The following is a 21,274-nucleotide window of genomic DNA, read 5'->3' on the forward strand; positions in this document are numbered from 1 at the left end:
CCCGCAAATAAAAAATGTTTATCAAAATATACTTTTTAATTTAAAATACATTTGCGTAAAAACAATATTAAAAATATTTTATCCGCTATTATATGGACATTAATTCATTTTTTTGCATACATTTGGTCTTACTCAAAACATTGTTAAGTTAGTTTTATTACATAATGAGCCGGATATCCGGCTATCCAGCTTAGGGATATACCGGATATGCGGTATCCGACTCAATCGACTATCAGTTTCATCACTAACATTTAAAATTATTGTAAAATTATATCATTTTCGGTAAAGATGCATGACGCCAAGTATTTTTATGGTTTTATTAAAATTTTATTACACACGGTAACCGAAAAAAATGACCACATTTTAAAACAAATAAACCATCACGCCATTTTTCCGTGGGGGTAGTCCGTGAAGATAGAAAGCCATATCACTCTTTCTTTGCATACAGACCTTGATTCCTCTGCATTCATACATCTTATCATGCACGCAAGACGAATTTTCCTACATTTGACACGTCCATCTTCAAGAATTTTTTGGTCTCGTATGTATCAGGAAGTTCAGTGGTATTTTTTAAAATTTATTTATTAATAGACTAAATTGCTCCGCCCGTGGCATCACTAGTTCTCTTCGGTGAGTTGTACTGATTGGTGGGTTGGCTTCCCAGAAACCGGAGATCTATTTTTATTTCAATCAGGAAAACATACAGTACAATTTAAATAATTTTGGATTTTGGAGTATACAAAATTAACTTTATTCTAATGGACCATTGAAGTTTTCATAATTATAAAACATGCTAAGGTTATCGATGAACCATATTTTTTTATTTAAAATTATTACAAAAATAATATTAAAACTAACAAAAAGAACAATGCTAAAAGTAATTTTAAAAGTAAAATAAAAAATATAATTAAAAACATGCTCAAGAACTGTATTTAAGTAACCCAAAAATAATAGGTAAAAAAAATATATTAAAAGCAATAAAAAATATTTGTGAACGTATATTGGAATGGGAAAAAAAACTTAGTATCAGTAATTTTAAAATAAGAATTTTAACAAATGAGAATGAAAAAAAATCTCAAACGCACAAAATAAAGAAAAAGCACATATTTTAAGGAATTTAAAATATAACACTTGAAAATTAATAACAAAAAAATTAAAAGATAAGAAATAAAAGTTTGTTTTTAAAAATAGCAGAATAAAAAATAATAAAAAATTACACTAATTACATTTTTTTTGAAAAAGCAATACTTTAAGAAGTTCCTTTAAAATATACTAAAGGTAATTGAAAGAAAAAACAGCAATATTTAAAGCAATCTTTCAAACTTTTTAATAGAAAGCAATATTAAAAGAAGTCAAAAGACACAAATCAATTCAAAAAAAATATTTAAAAAATGTAGTTATGTAATTTATAACTTAAACAAAATAATATCAAAAATGAAAATGTAATGACATATCACATAAACAATAAAATAACGATCACAACATTCAATCATTGGTTGATTATGAAGACTCGTGGCGTCATTTGAAGTAGTAGATTATGATATTTTTAATACATTTTAGAGAAACTTTGCCGTACAATTAAATGCTCTAATTTTTACCGCGTGCAAGAAAACATTTTTATATCCAATTTCCCATAGCACTGAACTTCCTCATACCATACTTCGCTCCCATACATGAGGGTTGTCACCAGGACTCCATTGTGAACTGCTAATTTTGCATCCTGCCACAAACATTTATTTGCAAAGGTTAGACATTAAGAATATTAAAAATACATGACTTATTAAATAGGTATCACACTTTTATTATAAGTATAATATAATGAACACAACGTGGCAGGTGGTCTAAAACTTACAAGAAACTGATATTTTAGTGTTTTCACGATAGGCAACATATTAAAAACGTATATTGCTTAAGTGTTTGACAAATTTTATTTACATAACCATAAAAAAACATAAATTTATAAACGATTCTCAAAATGTAAAAAAAAAACAAATTTACATGTTTTAGTTTCTCTGTGTCCAGACGGATGTAGAATTATTGTTATGTGTGTAAAATGGAACCATCATCTTGGAGTTTGGACTCAGTGGCTACTAAGGTAAATCATGAAAACGTAAAACGAGTGGAGATTGTTGATCAGAACTTATGCCTACAATCTACGAAAATTTTCATGGTCCCATTGCCGCGATTACAAACACTATCTTTATCGATGCATATCGAGACGGTATAAGGTAAAATCGATATTTAATTTATGAACGAATATGTGTGTAAAACTGTTGAGTATCTTCATCGGTACCCTGTAATTAAACATGATTTTTTTTAAAGATGTACATACGAGAATACGTATTATATTATCATACAGAAAACTTTATTTTACTTTGTAGATAAAATTGAAAATAAATGTCAACTTCCCATTGTAAAGCAGGCCCCGATTACAATTTTATCTACGAAGTAAAATTAAGTTTTCTGTATGAAAATCAGAATATGCAAACAATTTTTTCTTTATATCATGTTCATTTATATGTTACTGACGAAAATACTTCAAATGTTTTTTTGCAAATATACTCATTTTCGTAGACATATAATATATATAACATCGGTTTTTCTAAAGAAAATTACAATCGAAAGTTAACGGAATTCTCTTCAATAGTCTATAAAGTAAAATCAAATTTTCCATATGAAAATAGTATGTATATTTTTATAATTGTTAATTGACAACATGTTCAATAAATTTTATGCTACCGTCGAAGATACTTAAATTTTTTGTACAAATATTTATATTTTAGATGAAAAATATAAGTACCTAAAATTGAAGATAGGCACCTCTGTTAACATACCATTGTTATCAAGACGGGGCCTTGGATCCTGGTAGAGTGCTTTTAATTAGTTCTTAAACATTTTAAGAGGGGTCAGAGGTCACAGGTTCAATTTTCGACATGGCTGACAGAAAATACCAATTTATTAAATACATGATTTTTACTGCAGTATTTCATAGCTTCTTCTGAGACGCAATGCTGATCATCTTGCCTTTATGTATAGTGTATAAGTATAATAAATGATCGCCGATACGTTGTCATTGGAGTACTGATGCAGTTCCCTTTGCAATATTCGGTGCGGATATACGAATTATAATAATTTGATTGAGAACCGTAATGTGCCCTACACTTGAATACATATTGTCGGTGTTTTAAATAATTAATAACTACGTGTCACCAAATTGAAAAGTGAATATCGTAGTGACAATATTGTGGCCATTTGTTTAAACATTATAAAATGTTTTATTTGACCATTGGTTTAAACCGTTTTAACATTATCACATATTTTTTATTACAATGGAATTACTAGGCACAACATAATTTCGTTTGTATAATCTAAATATGTTGGCACATCCATAAATAACAAATATTGCGTAAATTACGTATTGTTATAATATTGACACGAAACAAGATAAAATTAAGTATAATACATTTTAAGGCTTATTTTACAAACTGTACACCACTTTTAATTAAGAGAGACGTTATTTCTATCCTAGCCTTATCTTAGATAATTTCTTAGCTCACAATTTGCCATTTTTTAAAAGCAAATCACGATATACGTGCAAACTTTGTAGAAAGAAATATAATCTTCTTATCCGCACCCAATGGTGCATAAACAAATGCAGCGCATCTTGATCATCTGTTACATAAAGGATCAGTCTTACGCTTCAGGTACCAGTGTGGAATGGGAATGAAATATTGCGGTGTTAAACCACGTATAAAACTAATATTTCACGTCGATCTTACCAGGAAGCGAACCTGGGACCGCAAGCTTTATAGGTGATGCTCCAACCACAGAAACCCGTTATTGAACGCAACTGTGTTATTATTTATGTACTTAAATTAAAATATTCCAATTACTTTTCACGACGAAAGTCCATTGGAGGATGGAGTCCACAATGGCCAACGAATTAAAACTCGATATAGTTCGCACTTGAAACGCGTTTATTTAAAAAAAGACGTCTATGATGTACTTAGTTTTTACTTTTGTAGTATGAAATATGGTGTTTCGCATTTATATTTTTTTATTATTATTTTGTTTTTACACAAATATTTATTACTTTATCCTTGAAAAAAAATAAAGCGTAAAACAAAAATATTACGTGCGACGGCCGGGAATCGAACCCGGATCAACTGCTTGGAAGGCAACTATGCTGACCATTACACCACCATCGCCGCTGGGTAAGTTTTCGTAAAACTTAATAAAAGCTTACACAACATTAAAATTTAATGAATAACTACATTTTATGAATATTTTTTTATCTAGGAAATTTAAACGTAGCGACCAGCGCGGCGGAGAAGACAACTAATTTTTTAATGAAAGTGAAAATGTAATCACAATTTTATTATTAATCATTGTATAATCGTACTGTAAACACGTTTTCAAAACTTATTATTATTTTTTAATTTTTTAAATTTTTTATTGATAAACCCTTACGGGTTAAATATATTTTTTAAATTCACATTCTACTGTTAATAATAATATTTTTAACACCTTTGGTAAAGGTTGTCTGAGTCTTTTGTTTAGTTTTGTCTGGTAGTTTATTGTATAATTTCTGTCCATGGTTTATTAGTCTCCATCGTCCTTTTCTCTAAAATTTACTGTTTTTATTTTCCTTTTTTTTATTTACAAAGGTATACTTCTTCTGATTTATTAAGTATGATTTTAATAGTTTGCATTCTTGAGATTTTTATCCTATTTCATTTAATTTTTTTTATCATGGTCTCAATATGTACCGTATCGTATGTCTACCGGTACCGGTACCGATAAGGGCAGGTACAAGGGCCATAAAAACGTTAATTAGACATTATTATAAATTGAATATTACAACAAGAATTATCTTCTTTTAAAAAAGATTTTAACTAAAATATTTTTTTAAATAATCATTTTTTAAAGTATTACCGAAGACATAATTTTACGTAGAAATAAAGAAAAATGTCACAAAAATGAATGTTATTTAAAATGCTTGTATTTCTTTTTGAAAACAAAAAAACAAAATTTCGCTTCAATTTTTCAATTTGTTATCTTCAAATTATTACATCAAATTTTAGTTCGATAATTAGTCTTTATTGAGATCCCAGATATTAAAGTTTAGTCTAAATTTGAAATGGCGTAATCTGCCAGTCTAAAAGTAATTATATTTTATTTACATAAATCTTATATTTTTTAACAAAAATACCTTTAAAAATTATTGTTTTTATCTAATTTATGTTTTTTTATTTTTTATTATCGCGCAATTTAAAAAAAAACTTTCGTTTTAAAATAGCACAATGGTATGATTTCCTCATTTTGCGTGATATTTCAATAGTGAACTTGATAAAGATTAAGTCCTCGTGGTTTAGTGGTCAAAGCATTTGCCTACCACGAAAGTGGTCTCTGGTTCGATCCCGACATCGTTGACATGAAATATTAAAAAAAAAGTTTTATACTAGAATATTTCTTAGTCCTTTATGAAACAAACAATTATCAAAATACGCTGCGATTGATGTACCAATACAGTGTCCTTTCTTGGAAAGGGAATGGTGATGATGAATTACTCTTTGACATTGACAAAACGTTATATAAATTATATCCTTTGTAATTTTATTTGCTTAGTAAATATATTGACTGCCTACTTAATTAAACTGTTTTTAACACCTATTCTTCTTTATTCATATAAAATAATTATGTTTTTTCTATCAGATATAAATACAATATTAAATATAAATACATATAAATACAACAATAAATATAAATACTAGCGGACCCGACAGACGGTGTCCTGCCCGAACGTTGGTTTTCCTGTTATTATCTTAGAAAAAGACTTTTCATTAATAAGTAAGTACCTAGGTAATTGTTTGTAATTAAATTCCAAAACTAAAAATTAACAATATTCCAATATTGAATTTAAGAAGGTACCTAAATACTTGTTTATGGTTGAATTTCAAAACATAAAATAAATATGTTTTCAAATATGTCATTCTTTTTGCAAACGTCAAACTCCGGTCTTTTCACCAACAGAAGGGAGTATATAATATGTAAGAATACGATTTTTTTAATGTATTGAATTCAATATTATTTTTGTATTACCAAATATCCAGTAAAAATAAATAAATGGGTAGAAATTATAAGGAATTTAAAAAAAGAATCTGATTGAGATCCACAAAAAACTAATGTTGTTTGTAAACATTTAAAAACGCACTTTTTTTATACACAAAAAAAACAACATCTTTCAATTTTTTTGTAGATGCATTCTCCTCGAATGCAACCCTGGTAGATCGATGAATAAAACATGTATGCTCCTAAGTTCTTTTTTACATATTAGATTGAAGATTTTAATATCTACGAACAAGCACAGCGCAAAGATCTATATTTCTCTGAAAACCGCACGCAAATCGGTTAAGCCGTTTAGGAGAAGTTCGGTGACATCACACGTACAGAGGAATTATATATATAAAGATCATAATATTTTCTAACTCTGTAAAAAAAATGTACTAATATAATTATTAGCAGTGAACATGTATTTATTTGATTTATTTATGCTTTATTAAGTAAGTTCATAACATTTTAAGAATTAATATAAACTTTTAATAACATTTTTTTTTAATTAAAATTTACCAAGAACATATTATGTATAATTTACAGGCCGTTTACTGGCACAATAAGTTGAACATTTAAACAGACTGACGCCATTTTGAGAAGAAATGGAAATTTGACTGCGGAAAAATTGCCAATTGAGATACCGTTGATTTTACAAAGCATTCCACAGGTTAATTGGAAATTCAAAACGGTGACAACGCTAAGTGGTCAATGGGGGCCACTTAGAACAAATTAATTGGACTATGTTCCAGTTTGCTGACACGAGGGTAGGTTCTAGTTTTTTACAATATGTTCCTCCTAGTTTAAAAGAAAACATATGTTCAATAAAAGCTGCACAACTCATTGATGTAATACATATAATGTATACGTTATTCTACAGGCAATTAAGAGATTTTTGACGTTTACACGCTCATGAAGTTCTGTAAATATTGACAGTGAAGTGTAGGAAACAAATGTCGTACTTAATTGCTGTAGTCGCCGCACCGCCCGAAAATTTCACAATGGGTCGACAATGCCGAATTATATTGTGTTCATTTTAAGGAGTTTGTTACTACTACCATCACGCCATTTCCCCGTAGGATTGGCAGAGAGAATGGACCGCCACACACGTCTATCCTGTCATATATTTCTAGCATCTTCCACATTCATACATCTTGTCATACATGCCCTTCGGTTCTGTCTGCTTTTGACATGACCAAACTTAAGATTTTGGTTTATCTGATCATGCCACGTCTTTCTTGGTCGTCCTCGTCTCACGTTACCGTTCATTTTCACCATATGTACTTGTTCTACCATTCTTTCGTCGTCCATTCGTTCTACGTGACCAAACCATCTCAGAGACCCTTTCTTAATCTTATCAATTATACTTGACTCAGATTTACACTCTCTCCTGATTTCATCATTCGTAACCCTGTCATACATTGATTTCCCAGACATTCGTCTAAGAGATCGCATTTCGACCGCATTCACTCGGCTTTCATACTTCCTCTGCCAGTTCCATATTTCACTTCCACACATAAGTGTTGGGACTAAAACTCCGTTGTGCACTGCCAGTTTAGCTTCGATTGACATATTTTTATTAGCAATTACTGTGCTTAGTACGCCGTTCATTTCGTTGCCCGCATTCACTCTCCTTTTAGCATCTTTTTCTACTTTTCCATCTCTTGAAAACATACGTCCCAGATACACAAATTCTTCTACCTGTTCAAGACATTCGTTGTTTACATTTATTATACAGTCAGTAACCTCACCTCTCCTCTTAAATACCATCACTTTTGACTTATTTTCGTTCATCGCCAATACGCTCTCTAGGCATACATCATACATTCTAGTTCGCGATACGATTAATCAAATTTAATCGACGATAATTTTGACGTCCATTAAATATAATTCAATAAAAAAACACATACTATTATTCGTGATGGTCACTTAAAACAAGGTATGTTTACAAATTAGTAACTTTAGCTCTATTTTTCTCGCATTTCCTATCCCCGCCACCAGCTCCCAATCCTACCACTATCCCAGTCCCACCGTTATACCCAAAATACCGTCAAAAATCACTATTTAACTCGCGATTATTATTACTTGATCCATACAGTTCAGTATGCTAAAAGATAACGTTCCCGATATAATCTAAATAATTACTTTTAATACACTTGTATATTGCAATTTCTGTTACTACCTTTGTTGGAGGCATATTATAACTTTTTCTCAGTATTATTTTGCCTTGATTTATATATTTCTGTTTAGTGACCAAAAAACAAATAAGTAAACTGCCTTTTTATTTTTTTTATTTCAACGATTTTATTTTAGTTAGTATTAAGCTATTTAGTGGTAAATATTAAAATCCGTTTCCATTCACCCCCTCTGACGAAAATTGCTTTAAAATTAAAAAATCGATTTCGAAAATCAGAAGAATTAATTATTTTACCTACCAGGCAACGCCTGAACTTTATTTGCTTCTTTTTGTACCAGTCAGAATCTTGTTGAAAAAAATACCGCTTGGGTGATCTGACGATATACCGTAAGCATTTTGCTTTTTTTATTGATTAGACCCATTAATATTAATATATATAAATTTATTTATATTTGGATAATTTATACAGCGCCGTTTTTGTGAAAATCACATCAAGGGCGCTGTACAATAAATAAATATCCCAACACGTCTTGCAGCTACAGAGCGCATGGACGGTTAGGATTCTTGTTTCTCGTCTCCAGTTATGATATATATATAGGAGCTAGATTACACGTCTTGCAGCTACAGAGCGCATGGACAGTAAGAAATCTAGCCCCTATTTACATTTCTATTTTTTTATTTGACAATGGAGTTTAGAGTTTTAGTGATATTTTAAAAAATGAAATAAAAAACAAATTTATAAAAATAGAAGTTAGATAACAACAAGTCTTGCAGCTACCGAGCGCATGGACGGTTGTAATTCTAGACCTACATATGTATTCACTCAGCCTCGTGGTGTAGTGATCAGCACGTTTGCCCACCATGCAAGAGGTCTCGGGTTCGATTCCCGACATGGTTGACAAGAAATGTTTGTTTAAAAAACGTGTTTTTACACTAGAATATTTCAGTCTCGAGATTGGCACCTGAAGCCTAAGACTGATCATTTTACCTTCATGTAAAAGGTACACTGCAATTGGTGTACCAATGCAGTGCCCTATGCACCATTAGGTGCCGAAAGGAATGATGATAATGTATACACTAGATACAGCACTTAGCACCCGTCTTGCGTTCCATTCAACTTAGGTTCCGGAACTAAACTTGTAGTCAGTAAACGTGAAACAGCGTAAAATGGCGCGATATACAGCTTTACATTAAAGTGGCATAGACGGTTGGTCTTTTTACTCTACTGCGCGTTTTGCGCGGCAATGTTGACGCGACTACGCTCATTTTTCAGAACATGATTTTAAACCACCGTTCTATGAAGCATCATCTCTATTTAATTATACCTCAGTGATTAAATCATCATTCTTCTTTACAAGTTTGTGCCATATACGTATTATGCCGTTTCTTAGAATATCTGCCATGGCTTTTCACAATTCGCCGTAATCTATTTTTTCTCACTCTTTACTACGATTAGGTATACCCGGTGTTGTCTCTATCTATTTTTGCCCCTATTATTGGTTCTGCCACCCCCTTTTCACCTAGATTTGTCAAGGAATAATGAAATCGTCGCCTGTACGCAGCACACACAAGCAAACATTATTTTTACATTATTATGGTATTATTATAGAGCTTGTAAATATGTTTTAAGGTGGGTTTGTTGGTGATAATTTGTAATATTAGGTATGTCCTGTACATATTAATCCGACACGGAATATTTGGGTGTAGTCTCATTACTAAATTAAACCTGTGATTAGTCATTTTTTCTTGAACAGTATAGGTAAAACACTATTTGGAGTATCACCTGGAGTTAAAATAATTTAACAATTCTGGTGTTCGAATTAAATAAAAATGACACCCGATAACCGCTATGGCACGCTAGCTGGGGGCCTTCACCCTCAAAAAAAAAACTTTGTAAAATTGCAAAAAAAAACGGATTTTATTTTAAAGTATTTCATGAAAAGTGTTTTTAGTCTAGGCATTTAGAGGGGTCATCTTATGTTCAAATAAGTGATAATCCCATGTCCCGAACTATTAATTCATTCATAATTTAACGAAAAACTATTAAACTATAGTCCTTAAAATATTTTTTTTTTTTTTTTACATTTTTTTTGTACCACAACAGGCCAGGTGGACTTATTACAGTGGTGAATTACATCACAGAGCACCCAGGCTTGAGAAAAATCACATTTTATTTTTTTGTGTTCTCACCGGGAATCGAACCCGGAACCTTCCGTGCGTGAGTCAAGCGTCTTGACCACTACACCACGGAGGCCGCTAGAAATATAGCTTGATTAGAATGACAGCTGTCAAACTAATTTCATTAGTGATGGGAAATTCTTGATCATTGATCAAATCGATTTTATCAGTTATTTCATGCAATCATGAAACTCTGCTTCCGAAAATTGATATAAAAAACGAAAAAACAAGTCTATTATAGTGTGTTTAACATAATTGTTCACCAAAAAATGAGATATTTATACTTTTTTCATAAACAACATCAAACGAACAATTTTTTTATTCGATCAATTTATATTGATCAATTTGTCCCATCTCGAAGGTTTTTGCAAAATGATGTAACCTTGTAAGAACGTCGTTAATAATTAGGTTTATTTTAGTTTTCTTTTAGTTTTAAAGCTGATTTTATATATTAATGTTGATTTATATTTCAAGCATTTTATTAAAAAATAAATTAACACGCCAGATACAAATGATTTTTCGTGTGTCAATATAAATAACTCCTTTGACGTTACTACAAAGTTATGCCGTCACTTTTTCTGACAACTGTCATTCTAATCATGTTACATTTTAAGGACTATAGTAAAAAAATCTAGTGGTAAAATCACTACCAAAAATTCAGTTTTTAAAGGCGCAGTTTTCCTTGTTACCCAAGGCGTTAAAACTTCAAACATCTAGTTTTGCCTCTAGACCTGTTTCAATGTCTGCTTGTCTATTAAGTACCTACGTTGTATACATGTAAAAAGAATATGTATATTTTCTCTGTCACCAAAAGGGGGCTCCCGACTTCTAAGGTCTTTGGATTTCTTATTGCGATCCTGATAACAATGTCAAAAGTTTAAAAATAAAATGATAATTCCAAGCGTTACCTTTCAGAAAAAATGTAAGCTGTGTATCATTTTTTACTTAAGAGTCGGACCGTGGTCTTGTAGTGGGAAATGTTGCGCTGTAGATTAATCGATATGGCTATAGCCTAGCCCAGTGGTCGGTAAACTTATTATTTAAAAGAGCCAAAGATCAGCAGTACAAGAATTAAGATTTTTTTGAGAGCCAAATTTATTTTCGCAATCAAAGGATTCCTCAAAGCCAACAAACCTGCAGTAGAAGATTTGCGTATTCACTCTCTATTTCAAGTAAAAATTCTTTGAATAGGGAAATTTCGGGTTTTTTAAAAACATTTTAAGTAATAAAGGTCTATGAAATACCTTCCAGTAAAAAAATTTTTTTTTGCTAAGTAGTAGCATAAAAAATATTTTTAATTTGTAATTTTGAATTCCCGGAAAAACGATCATTCCATTGGCCACGCCCCTAATACGTCTCGATTAATTTTTATTTGTTCCTGGCATTGAAATTTATTTAAAACACTATCACGAATCATGACGTCATAACTGTCAAGGCCAAACATGTCCCGTTTTTCTAGCGACGTATTTTTTGAAGTTCTCTTTAAATTTATGTATGAAAACATTTCTCTACAATATCCATTTTGATTTTGAAAATACAATTAATTATTCTAAATCAATTTCACATGTTTTTATTGGTATCCGTAGTATGTGATATTTCCCTACTGGCGATAATTTACTATCGCTAGCTCTTTAGAGCCTAAGTTATTGTACAATAAGAAAGTTAAGTGGTTTCCTTTAATTTTTTTATTTGTATAGACTAAACTAAGCAAAAAATAATAATTGTGTATCGTATTATCAGCGCAATGATTTTTTAAAGTTTTGTAATTTTGAAATTTTTCCGCCCGTGACGTCGTCGGTGAGTTCTGCTGATTGGTGAGTTGGCTCCCCGGAAACCGGATATCTGACACAATACTCTATTCTTGGCTGATTCAGAAGAACTTGTTACTCAGTTCAAAGAAGATTATTTTTTTTAAAAAATCATACATTTTCGACAAACTTTGCTGTGAAATTAAATACTGTTATTTTTACCGCGTATAAGAAAGCAATTTTATCCGATTTGCCGTAGCACAGACTTCCTCCTTGCAAGGTTTGTGATCTGCCCTATCACATTCTATCACTTCTTCACAATATTTTAAATAATCCCACTTCGCCTGTTTATCTGAGAGACCTCATCCAACCTCTTTCACAACACGGACTATCTCTTCGTTCTAGTAACGAGAGAACCCCTTTAATACCCTGTCATACCTCTAATTTTCTTGCCTCCTCTTTCTCAGTAGTAGCCGCTTGATTGTTGAATAATCTACCCACTGATGTTAGAGACGCCCCTTCTTTATTTACATTTAAGTCAAGATTGAAATGTCACTATCTAAATATTTAAATTGTTCCTTTATCCTTCTCCTTTCCTTCCCATCCCCTCTCCACTCTTCATAGTCAAATGTTAATTTTTTTAAATGTATTTTTATTTTGTTAATCTTTGTTTTCTAATTTTTGTATGAAATTGTAAGATTCAATATGTCCATGTATTTATAATTTTCTCAAACTGAACGGTTTGGGTAGGTAGGAAGAAATTGCCTTAAGGCAATATGCCCGCCTTTATATGTATATTTATTGTATATGTATATAAAGTGTCAAATAAAAAAATATTTAAAAAATCTACATTGATTTATCTCATATATTATAGCGTGTGTTGGATTAGTTCTACTTGTATGCCTAAATACTATGGGGTGACTCCGTGTGCATCCGCTGATGGATTTTTTAAGGCAGTCAACAAAAAACAAAATAAATAAATTATTATGTGGTTTTTCATTGTTTTGGCTATATTTAATTCTTTACTAGTGGAATTATACCGAGTGACTTTTCACAGGTACGTTTTTTTTTTTTTTTTGCATTGTATGAACTAATATTTAGAAAACTTTAATTGGCCTATAATTTTGGTTTATTTCTAAATATTATATTTTTTTTACAATGGCTGTTGTTTTCTTTTAATAAATTAAATAAAAGACATTTCTCTAATACTTTGTTTACTGGACTTAGCTTGTTTTGAATTGGGACGAGTATTTAATCTGTCTTTAATACGATTCAATGAACACTATGGTGAAATAATCTCGCATTAGAAATGTTCCGATGGAATGTTCAAACACAAATAATACTGGATAACTCTCAAAAGATTATAGTTCTGAGTTCTGAACCAAACTTTTGTTAATATCCTTGTTCTAAAGCTATAGCAGGTAAACTTCCCAGTATCAATATTAATTTTATGAGTTTGTGATAGGTTTAAATACTTAAAAAAATTAGGTACGAGATACACAATATCTCGTACATACTTAGGCATAAAATTAGTCCCAATAGTTTTTAAATTATTAATGTAAATGCTTTTTTTACCAAATGTACATGATAGACTTCCGGTTTCCGGAATGCCAACTCACCAATGAGCAGAACTCTCTAACGAGAACTTGTAACATCACGAACGGAGTAACTTAAAAATTACAAAACTTAAAAATTCAATTCCCTCGATTTGACGCGACAGAATGGGTTGTCGAAAAAGCTCATTTTCGTCTACTCGACATTCCATTTTAAAGGCTTGTTTTAAAATAAAATGACATATCGCACCTTTAGGACGAAAATGACTCAACTCAAAAAATCAACTTTTTGGGAAATTACGAAAGAAGAATGTAAATTGTGACACCTTCGTATTCTTTTGTCGATTGTTTCGTATTTTTCGAAGTAAGCACCAAATTTTAAGTTAAAAATTATACCAAGGCCTTTAGCTATGAATCTATGAAAAAAAGCGTAGTAAAAATAAATTATAAGTTTAAACGGGACATTTATTTAATGAGTCATTATTCTATTGAAAAAAAAACAAACAAAAGCACTTTGATAAATAAGATAATGACATAATTTTTATTCGGTCAGATCAGGTCACCAAACACATGTTTTTATTTATTCACGAAATGACATAAACCTAAATAAGTCACTAAGATTATCGGTAAGTCGGAACGAAATAATCAAAAAGCTAAATTGGTCGTTTTAATATTTTTTTAAATAATACAAACATGCTATTTGTATCGGAATAAAATCTACTCAACCGGCTTTCGGTTACTTTATGTTTGTCTGCGTTGCGTCCTTCACACAGCAATGTAAACACAACACTAATTGCGTCGCTTCCGTACTGATACGGAATCTATCTTTTTAAATAAAAAATAGGTTTTGGCCTATTCCCGCCCGAATGTTGCGTTTTTTACATTAAAAAAAATAAAGTAATCTTGCCATTAGTATCGGAATAAAATCGACAGAACCGGCTTTCGGTCACTATATGTTTGTCTGCGTTGCGTTCTTCACACAGCAATGTAAACACCACACTAATAGCGTTGCTTCCGTACTGACACGAAATCTAAATTCTCTGAGTATACTCTTTAATGAAAGAGACAGATGTAACGGTTTTTTCCTATTCCCACCAGAATGTTGTTTTTTTTTAATGCAAAAAGATGGATAATGTTCATCGAAGTCGTTCATTTTAAGCTTTTTTTTAGTTAAGTTATTTTCGTCCTAAAGGTGCGACATGTAAAGTAAAAGTACAATATCTAGTAGAACTGAAAATTTTCTTTCGAATGATGTATTACTTTTACAATTTAAAAAAAGAAAGCTCTTGGTACTCCCTTTTTAAATTTGGAAAAAATTGGACACAACTTATATATATTAATACCTAATATATACATACTTGCATACGAGAGTTAAACTACAGTTTCTCCAAAAACTCAACTTTTCAGGAGACTAATTAGTGTTTTTTCATGGTTGAAAGGATTTTAATGCCAATGGGCATTTGAGACTTAAATCCTTATGCCGGAAAATGTTTAAAACATAATGTTACTGAATAATTGGCGTGTCTCTAAAGTTAAGTTTATAGAACTTATTAAAAAAAATATAAATGGTTTATTATAGGAACGAGGACCATCCAAAAACCCTGAAAAGCGCCCACTTTTATCTGCCATCTTCGGACGTACGATATGCAAATATGATTTGATAAATCCAAAAGGTACCGACGTGGTACCGGCACAGATTTTTTTAAATAGGTTAAGCTTTAAGGTGCGGAAAACGGGACAGCGAAACGTCGATTTTAGTTAGGCAAAATTAATTCGTCGTGCATTTGTCTTTTTTGCATAGTATTGGGAAGGCATTTGCGAGAGAGTTACAGAAAAACAATGTTAAAATACCTATTAAATCAAATTCTCAGCCACCGCGTTTTCTCTTAAACTGATTTATTGTGGAAAAAATATTTTTTTTTGAGAATTTAAAAGCAAAGTTTTTTTTTTGTGGACTAACAAATTTTACTTATTTTACAAAATTCAATGGGTATTAGTTGAGATAAAAATACATATTATACATACTAGGGAGGTGCTGCTTTGGGTCATAAAATTGCTTGAGATTTTTAGCATATTTATTTATTTACGAACTAATAATGTTCATTTAAAGAACTAAGTAGACTAGGATCTGAGATTAAAAGGGCAAAATAAAAGTAATTTTAATTATTAATAAATATCTATGTGCTGTATTTTTACTTAAAGGACACAAGTAAACGCGGGGATATTTGTTAAGAATCTGAGGTGTGACTTTTCAGTTTATTTTTATCTTACGCTGAAACGTTTATTAAAAATGCTGAACCTTTTTAATTATTTTTGAGCTACGGGAGGGGGCATCTCTTGTTCTATGAAACAAGGTCAGACAAATGATCATTAAGGTGCACCCACACCCCCATTTATACAAACGTATACAGGTATTACACAAGGGTATACACATTCATAATAAAGGTACATGCCTATTAAGGGTGTCAAAACGATTTTCACTAAAACCTGATTTTGGAAACGGAAAATGCCGGTTATTTTATGTTTAGTTATGATTTTTGTTGTTTTATTTTGTTCTTGATTGATTAAAATATTCGTGATAACAATCTTATATAAGTTGGGCAGACATCTTAACTAAGGTGAAGCGCCGTTCTTGTTAAAAATCAGAACTCAAATATTTATTTTATTACATAAATAAATGACAGGTGATACTTAAATCCGCAAACTTGGAAAAACCAGTGACAGGTTTCATCGCTTTCCCGATGTCTTCGGGACTGGTATTTTTGTTATAAATTTAAATATATATTATTTATACAAAAACAGTAAGCATTCAAAATCGTTCAAGAGTGTAATTTAAATAAAAATAAAAATACTTTGTATTTAACCACTTCATATTAACTTTTTCTGAGCTGCTACCGCATTCATTATCAAGGAATAATTTACAAATGAATACAATCCTATTTTATAATACTAACAGTATACACCCAAATCAAATACATAAGGCAATAAATCACTTATTGTTATGCCTTTGCTTTTTATTAATTTATTTAGCGTTTTCTACATAATGTAAATTGTACATTAGCAAGCAATGGCAAGTTCTTTTAACCAACCAATAAAACGAAAGTTTTATTTATATAATTCTAGTTACAAAATATATTCGATAGAAAATAAAAATTAAAATAGCTAAAGGTATACAAAAATAGAAATAACTGTATTTGTATTTAAATTACCTCAAATCAATACTATAACTCAATGTCAATGTCAAAGAGGAAAGGAGGAGAGATTAAGGAAGAGAAAGGAGATGTTTCTTTAGACGTGATTTAAACAAAGATACTGTAGTAACACCTTTATTATTGAGATGATTCCACAGTCGAGCCGCATGGACACTATATGAGTTAAAGAAGAAAGACGAATAAATTGTGGATGGGTATTAAGAGGGTGCTTTGAGATTTAAAACGAAGAGGTAAACCATGAACTGTTATCACGCTTTGAGTTGAAATTTTTCACGGGGGTATATAGGTGCGTTAGGACTATGAAGTACAGTGAACAGAAGTAAAAGGGCGCGATAGTCACTCCTTTGTCTAATTTCGAGCCATTTCAGTTGCCTACGATAATCAGAATCGTGATCATATTTTCTAAACCAAAAATATACCTTATGCAATTTATGCATATATTCTGAAGTCGTTCAAGTTTATCGAGTTGCTCACAGCCTTAATCAGTCATGGAAACATCAGCGTAATATAGAATGGGTAGTAGTAATGCTTGTACGAGTGAGCATTTGGTATTAATGGGTGAAAAAATTGTAACCTAAGTGAGAGTAGAACAAAATTTAATATTTTTCGGCTTAATTCATTAGTAAGCATTAATTCATTGTTAGTCAAAGATATTTTATGGATTTTTTGTATGGAATGTTGGTACCATTTATATCTAGTGTCATTGATTAACTTGTTGATAACACTACATATTATGTTGTATAACAATACAGTAAAACTCGAATTATGCAGATTAATGAGTGCCAGATGTTATCCAGTTATGCCGGACGGGGATTTCAGTTGAGATCTGAACTAACTAGGACTTCTTATGATGCCCGTGTGTGAAGATAATTATTTTTTCTTGGAAGAGGCTAAGGCAAAACATAATCAGCAAACCTGGTTTTGGGCTGACCCGGAGATCAATTTTTTTTCGTCTGCCCTGAATCAAACGGTAACCTGAAGGTGGATTTTCTTTGACATGTATTTTTCATTAATACAAATGTACGATATATACTTTGGAGGCATTTCATGAAAGGAGTTAGCAAAGTTAGTTAGTCTAGCACCGCTTAGAGAGGAGTTGCTTATTTTTTGCCCTGCTTTCTATGTACGGGGCTTATATTTACTGCAAAAGGAATGCTCCTTCTAACTGCCTTAACTATTGTGTGAGGGACTGGCAGGATAGTCGGATGTGGTTTAGTTGCGGAACTTCACCGTATTTGCTAAGTGAAGAGGAAACTACAGGAAACTTAATTAGGAGAAGCCGGATTATTGACAGACATTAGTACACCGGTGTGTTCGGCATTTTGTATCTAATTCGGAATTTTCACAAATTAAGAATAATGTTTAAAATTTATAAAATATTTAGAGCGAATTTTTACGATTCTTAGGATATAACTATCAATGTGTACAAAAATATTTTCCATTTTTTATTTTCTGTTTTAAAAATAAGCACATAATATACAAAACGGCTGGCATTAGCGTTACGTCACATTTACATCACACGGCATGCCCGCTGAGTGCGCTTCTAACAAAGATTGTGTATAAGATGGTGTGGTAACGTAATACGCGCCGTTTAACCCATAGGGCAATAAACGTCTTGTTTTCGGGTAATTCAAAGTATGTATATTTTAAACCATTGTAGAAAATGTATCCGACGTCGTACGGAAAAACAAATATCGTTACCATGGTTATTTTTTGCTTGTTTTGTCGCAGACAGCCTAGCTATACCGCTATAAGCTGTCGAGAAGTCATGTGCCTGAAAATTCACGAAATTCAAGACCGGCCAACGGGTCAACAGAGGGCGCTGTCAAAACGTTATAAAAACTATAACACAAGAGATATCGCTCTCTTTTTATGCTGACAGCCTACGAATACGTGACGTTTAATTTCTAAAGCTCTTGATTATATATTATTTTTACTATTGTAAACTCAGTGAAAAATAAATCCCACGTAAGTAATTTTCGTCGGGCATCATTTAATAATCATGACCCACATAATTCTAAATAAATGTAATGAAATAATATCAAACCAGGAAGCCCTCAGCAATGGTTTGACATTATGAAGATATATTAGTATTTGCCTCTTAAAACATACTTTCACTGATGTGAAAGATATCGATCTCCAAAGTAATAATGTTCAGCTGCCTGACTGCTCCTCCAATCGGCACAACCAGATGTAGGTTGGTTCTGGAAGCCGGGAGGTAAAACAGTATGTGGGTCAGGGTGAACCCATCTCTTCTCAGTTACAAACTGTTGGTCCCAAGCATGCCCGAGAGGAATGCAGTAGGATAGAGCCACGGATAAACTACCATAATCTTAATCCGCTCTTCCAAAATATTGAACACTCACGGCGCGACGCGATAAAGGAGGCGTGCCTCTGAGAAAAACCTCTGGGAAAACCTCGCACGAACATTTTGCTAAGATCTCTCCCTATCGTTCGACCAGAAGTGTGTCGGTGCTTATTTTAGGTAGAGTTGACAAATAATATCTGAGAACTTACGATTTTATGGTTCAGGTGTTGCAGTTCTCTCTCGGTGACCTTCCTCCTCGCATTCTCCACCTGCTGTTGCTTGTACTGATTATACTTGTAGAACAGATACATCCCTGGTAATGCCAACACTACAAAAGGTCGCATCAATGCCGAAGACGATAGTGAACGCTGCGGCATGACGTCACGAACTCACTATTCTGAACACTGGGGTATTTTATGTCACTGCATCTATTTTAACCGGCCATTAAATAATAAAAAAAGACTTATTTTTAGATAAATTTTACGTAGTACTCGTTGAAGGTTGGACGCTGCGAAACAACAAATTTCTATGTTTTATATTTGTTAATTAATGGTTTTTTCTCGTGGCACTCTTTGAACACTAATCAATTTATTGAAAAGTTTTAGGAACTAATAAAATTAAGTATTAGATTTTTTAGTAGTAGATAAAGTTATGTTTTATATTCGAATTAATTATAATTTTATTCTATTCGACTATAGCAAGACTATAGACAAGTAATTTTACTACGATTTTTTAAATGTTAATAACAATTTTATCCGTTTATTTTTACGACAAACGTCTTTAACTACGGCTATTTTGTTTTTATTCTTTATTGCTTATAATATCTGAAACAAAGAAAAATATAAACATTAGATATTATTTCAACAAACAAAGGAAACAAAGGCAAAGGCAAGTTTATTTATTTATTCAGTTAGTTCATAATATCATCTTTCAAATTTCCCAAGGTTCCGTCTCTGTTGAGATTTCTACATAATCTAAGTCCTTTCGAACCTTTAAAATTTAACCTAAACTTAACATTGAACCATAAAAAACATTACTGGATATCTGGTTCAAAAATTCAAATCATTATCTTTGTCAGAGATATAAAATTTAACTGTATTTTGCGAAATTTATGCCGATTGTTGGAAATAAATCGTTACTTAATTTGCTCCCATTGAAACTCCATTACATCAAATGCGATACTCCACAAAGCATCAACATGTCAAACATCCATAAAGCTATTCTTGCAAATGTTTTATCGACCATTTTAGATTGACCTGTACTCACGCATAGCGCCAAATGAAAGTTGACAAATAATGTCAAATTTTTTGGCTTAGGTACCCAATAAAAGGGATTCTTGACGGATTTTTTTTTACTATCATCTTATTTATACTTTCGTGAACACGATCATTATTTTAAACGTTGAAATTGTATTTATGTACAGTAAATTACTAATCGCATTAAATTACAAATCATTGTGTACCATATATCGATTCTGAAATATTTAAAAAATATATATTTTATTTTTTATTAATTAATGAGGAAGTTCAGTGTTTTTTTTGTTAATAGACCATTAAACTAAGCCAATTTTTTTTTTTATGTATCAATGGTTCGATTTTGTAAAGTTTTGTATTTCTGAAATAACTCCGTGTGTGACGACAGAGGTTCATTTCCGCTTATTCTCATTCAGTTCTTCCAATTGGTCCAGAAATGCCGAACAAACCGGAAATCTTCCATAGCTCTCATATCATAGGTTGATTTATATGAACCAGTGACGTCGTTCAATTATATGAACCAGTGACGTCGTTCAAAAAGTGCGTTTTTTTTTTTTTAATATTATTTTTTCGTACATTTTCAAGAAACTTTGCAGTAAAATTTAATGTTTTAATTTTTAAGCCGCACAAGAAAACAATTTTTGTATCCAATTTCACTTAGGGTAGAAGTTCCTCATTAATATAGTTTCGTAAATGATACTCTTTTTCTCTAGTACAATCTACTTTTATATATTAAATCAATCTTTTAAGTCAGTTTTAACTGTAACTTTTCAA

General features: G+C 31.4%; 1 protein-coding gene, 1 long non-coding RNA gene and 1 other non-coding gene across 3 annotated transcripts in view; all 3 read right to left on the reverse strand.

The window, feature by feature from the left end:
• LOC148272846 (uncharacterized) overlaps positions 1-21,274 on the reverse strand; it is a 187,087-nt gene that overhangs the window by 150,051 nt on the left and 15,762 nt on the right. The window contains exon 2 of the mRNA XM_088239518.1: positions 19,457-20,071. Within this exon, the coding sequence (XP_088095644.1) occupies positions 19,457-19,624 (168 nt within the window). The 5' untranslated portion in view covers positions 19,625-20,071. The remainder of the gene's footprint in view (positions 1-19,456; positions 20,072-21,274) is intronic.
• Positions 728-1,907, reverse strand: LOC148272855 (uncharacterized). The gene is made up of 2 exons (XR_015824747.1): positions 1,853-1,907; positions 728-1,720 (listed from the first exon to the last, which is right to left on the reverse strand). It is a non-coding gene; the product is annotated as an uncharacterized LOC148272855 (long non-coding RNA).
• Positions 4,137-4,208, reverse strand: TRNAG-UCC (transfer RNA glycine (anticodon UCC)). Its single transcript has one exon. It is a non-coding gene; the product is annotated as a tRNA-Gly (tRNA).

The sequence above is a fragment of the Micrasema longulum genome, unplaced genomic scaffold, assembly GCF_059751315.1.
Source record: "Micrasema longulum isolate JH-2025_06_02 unplaced genomic scaffold, ASM5975131v1 h1tg002175l, whole genome shotgun sequence".
Classification (NCBI taxonomy): Eukaryota; Metazoa; Arthropoda; class Insecta; order Trichoptera; family Brachycentridae; genus Micrasema; species Micrasema longulum.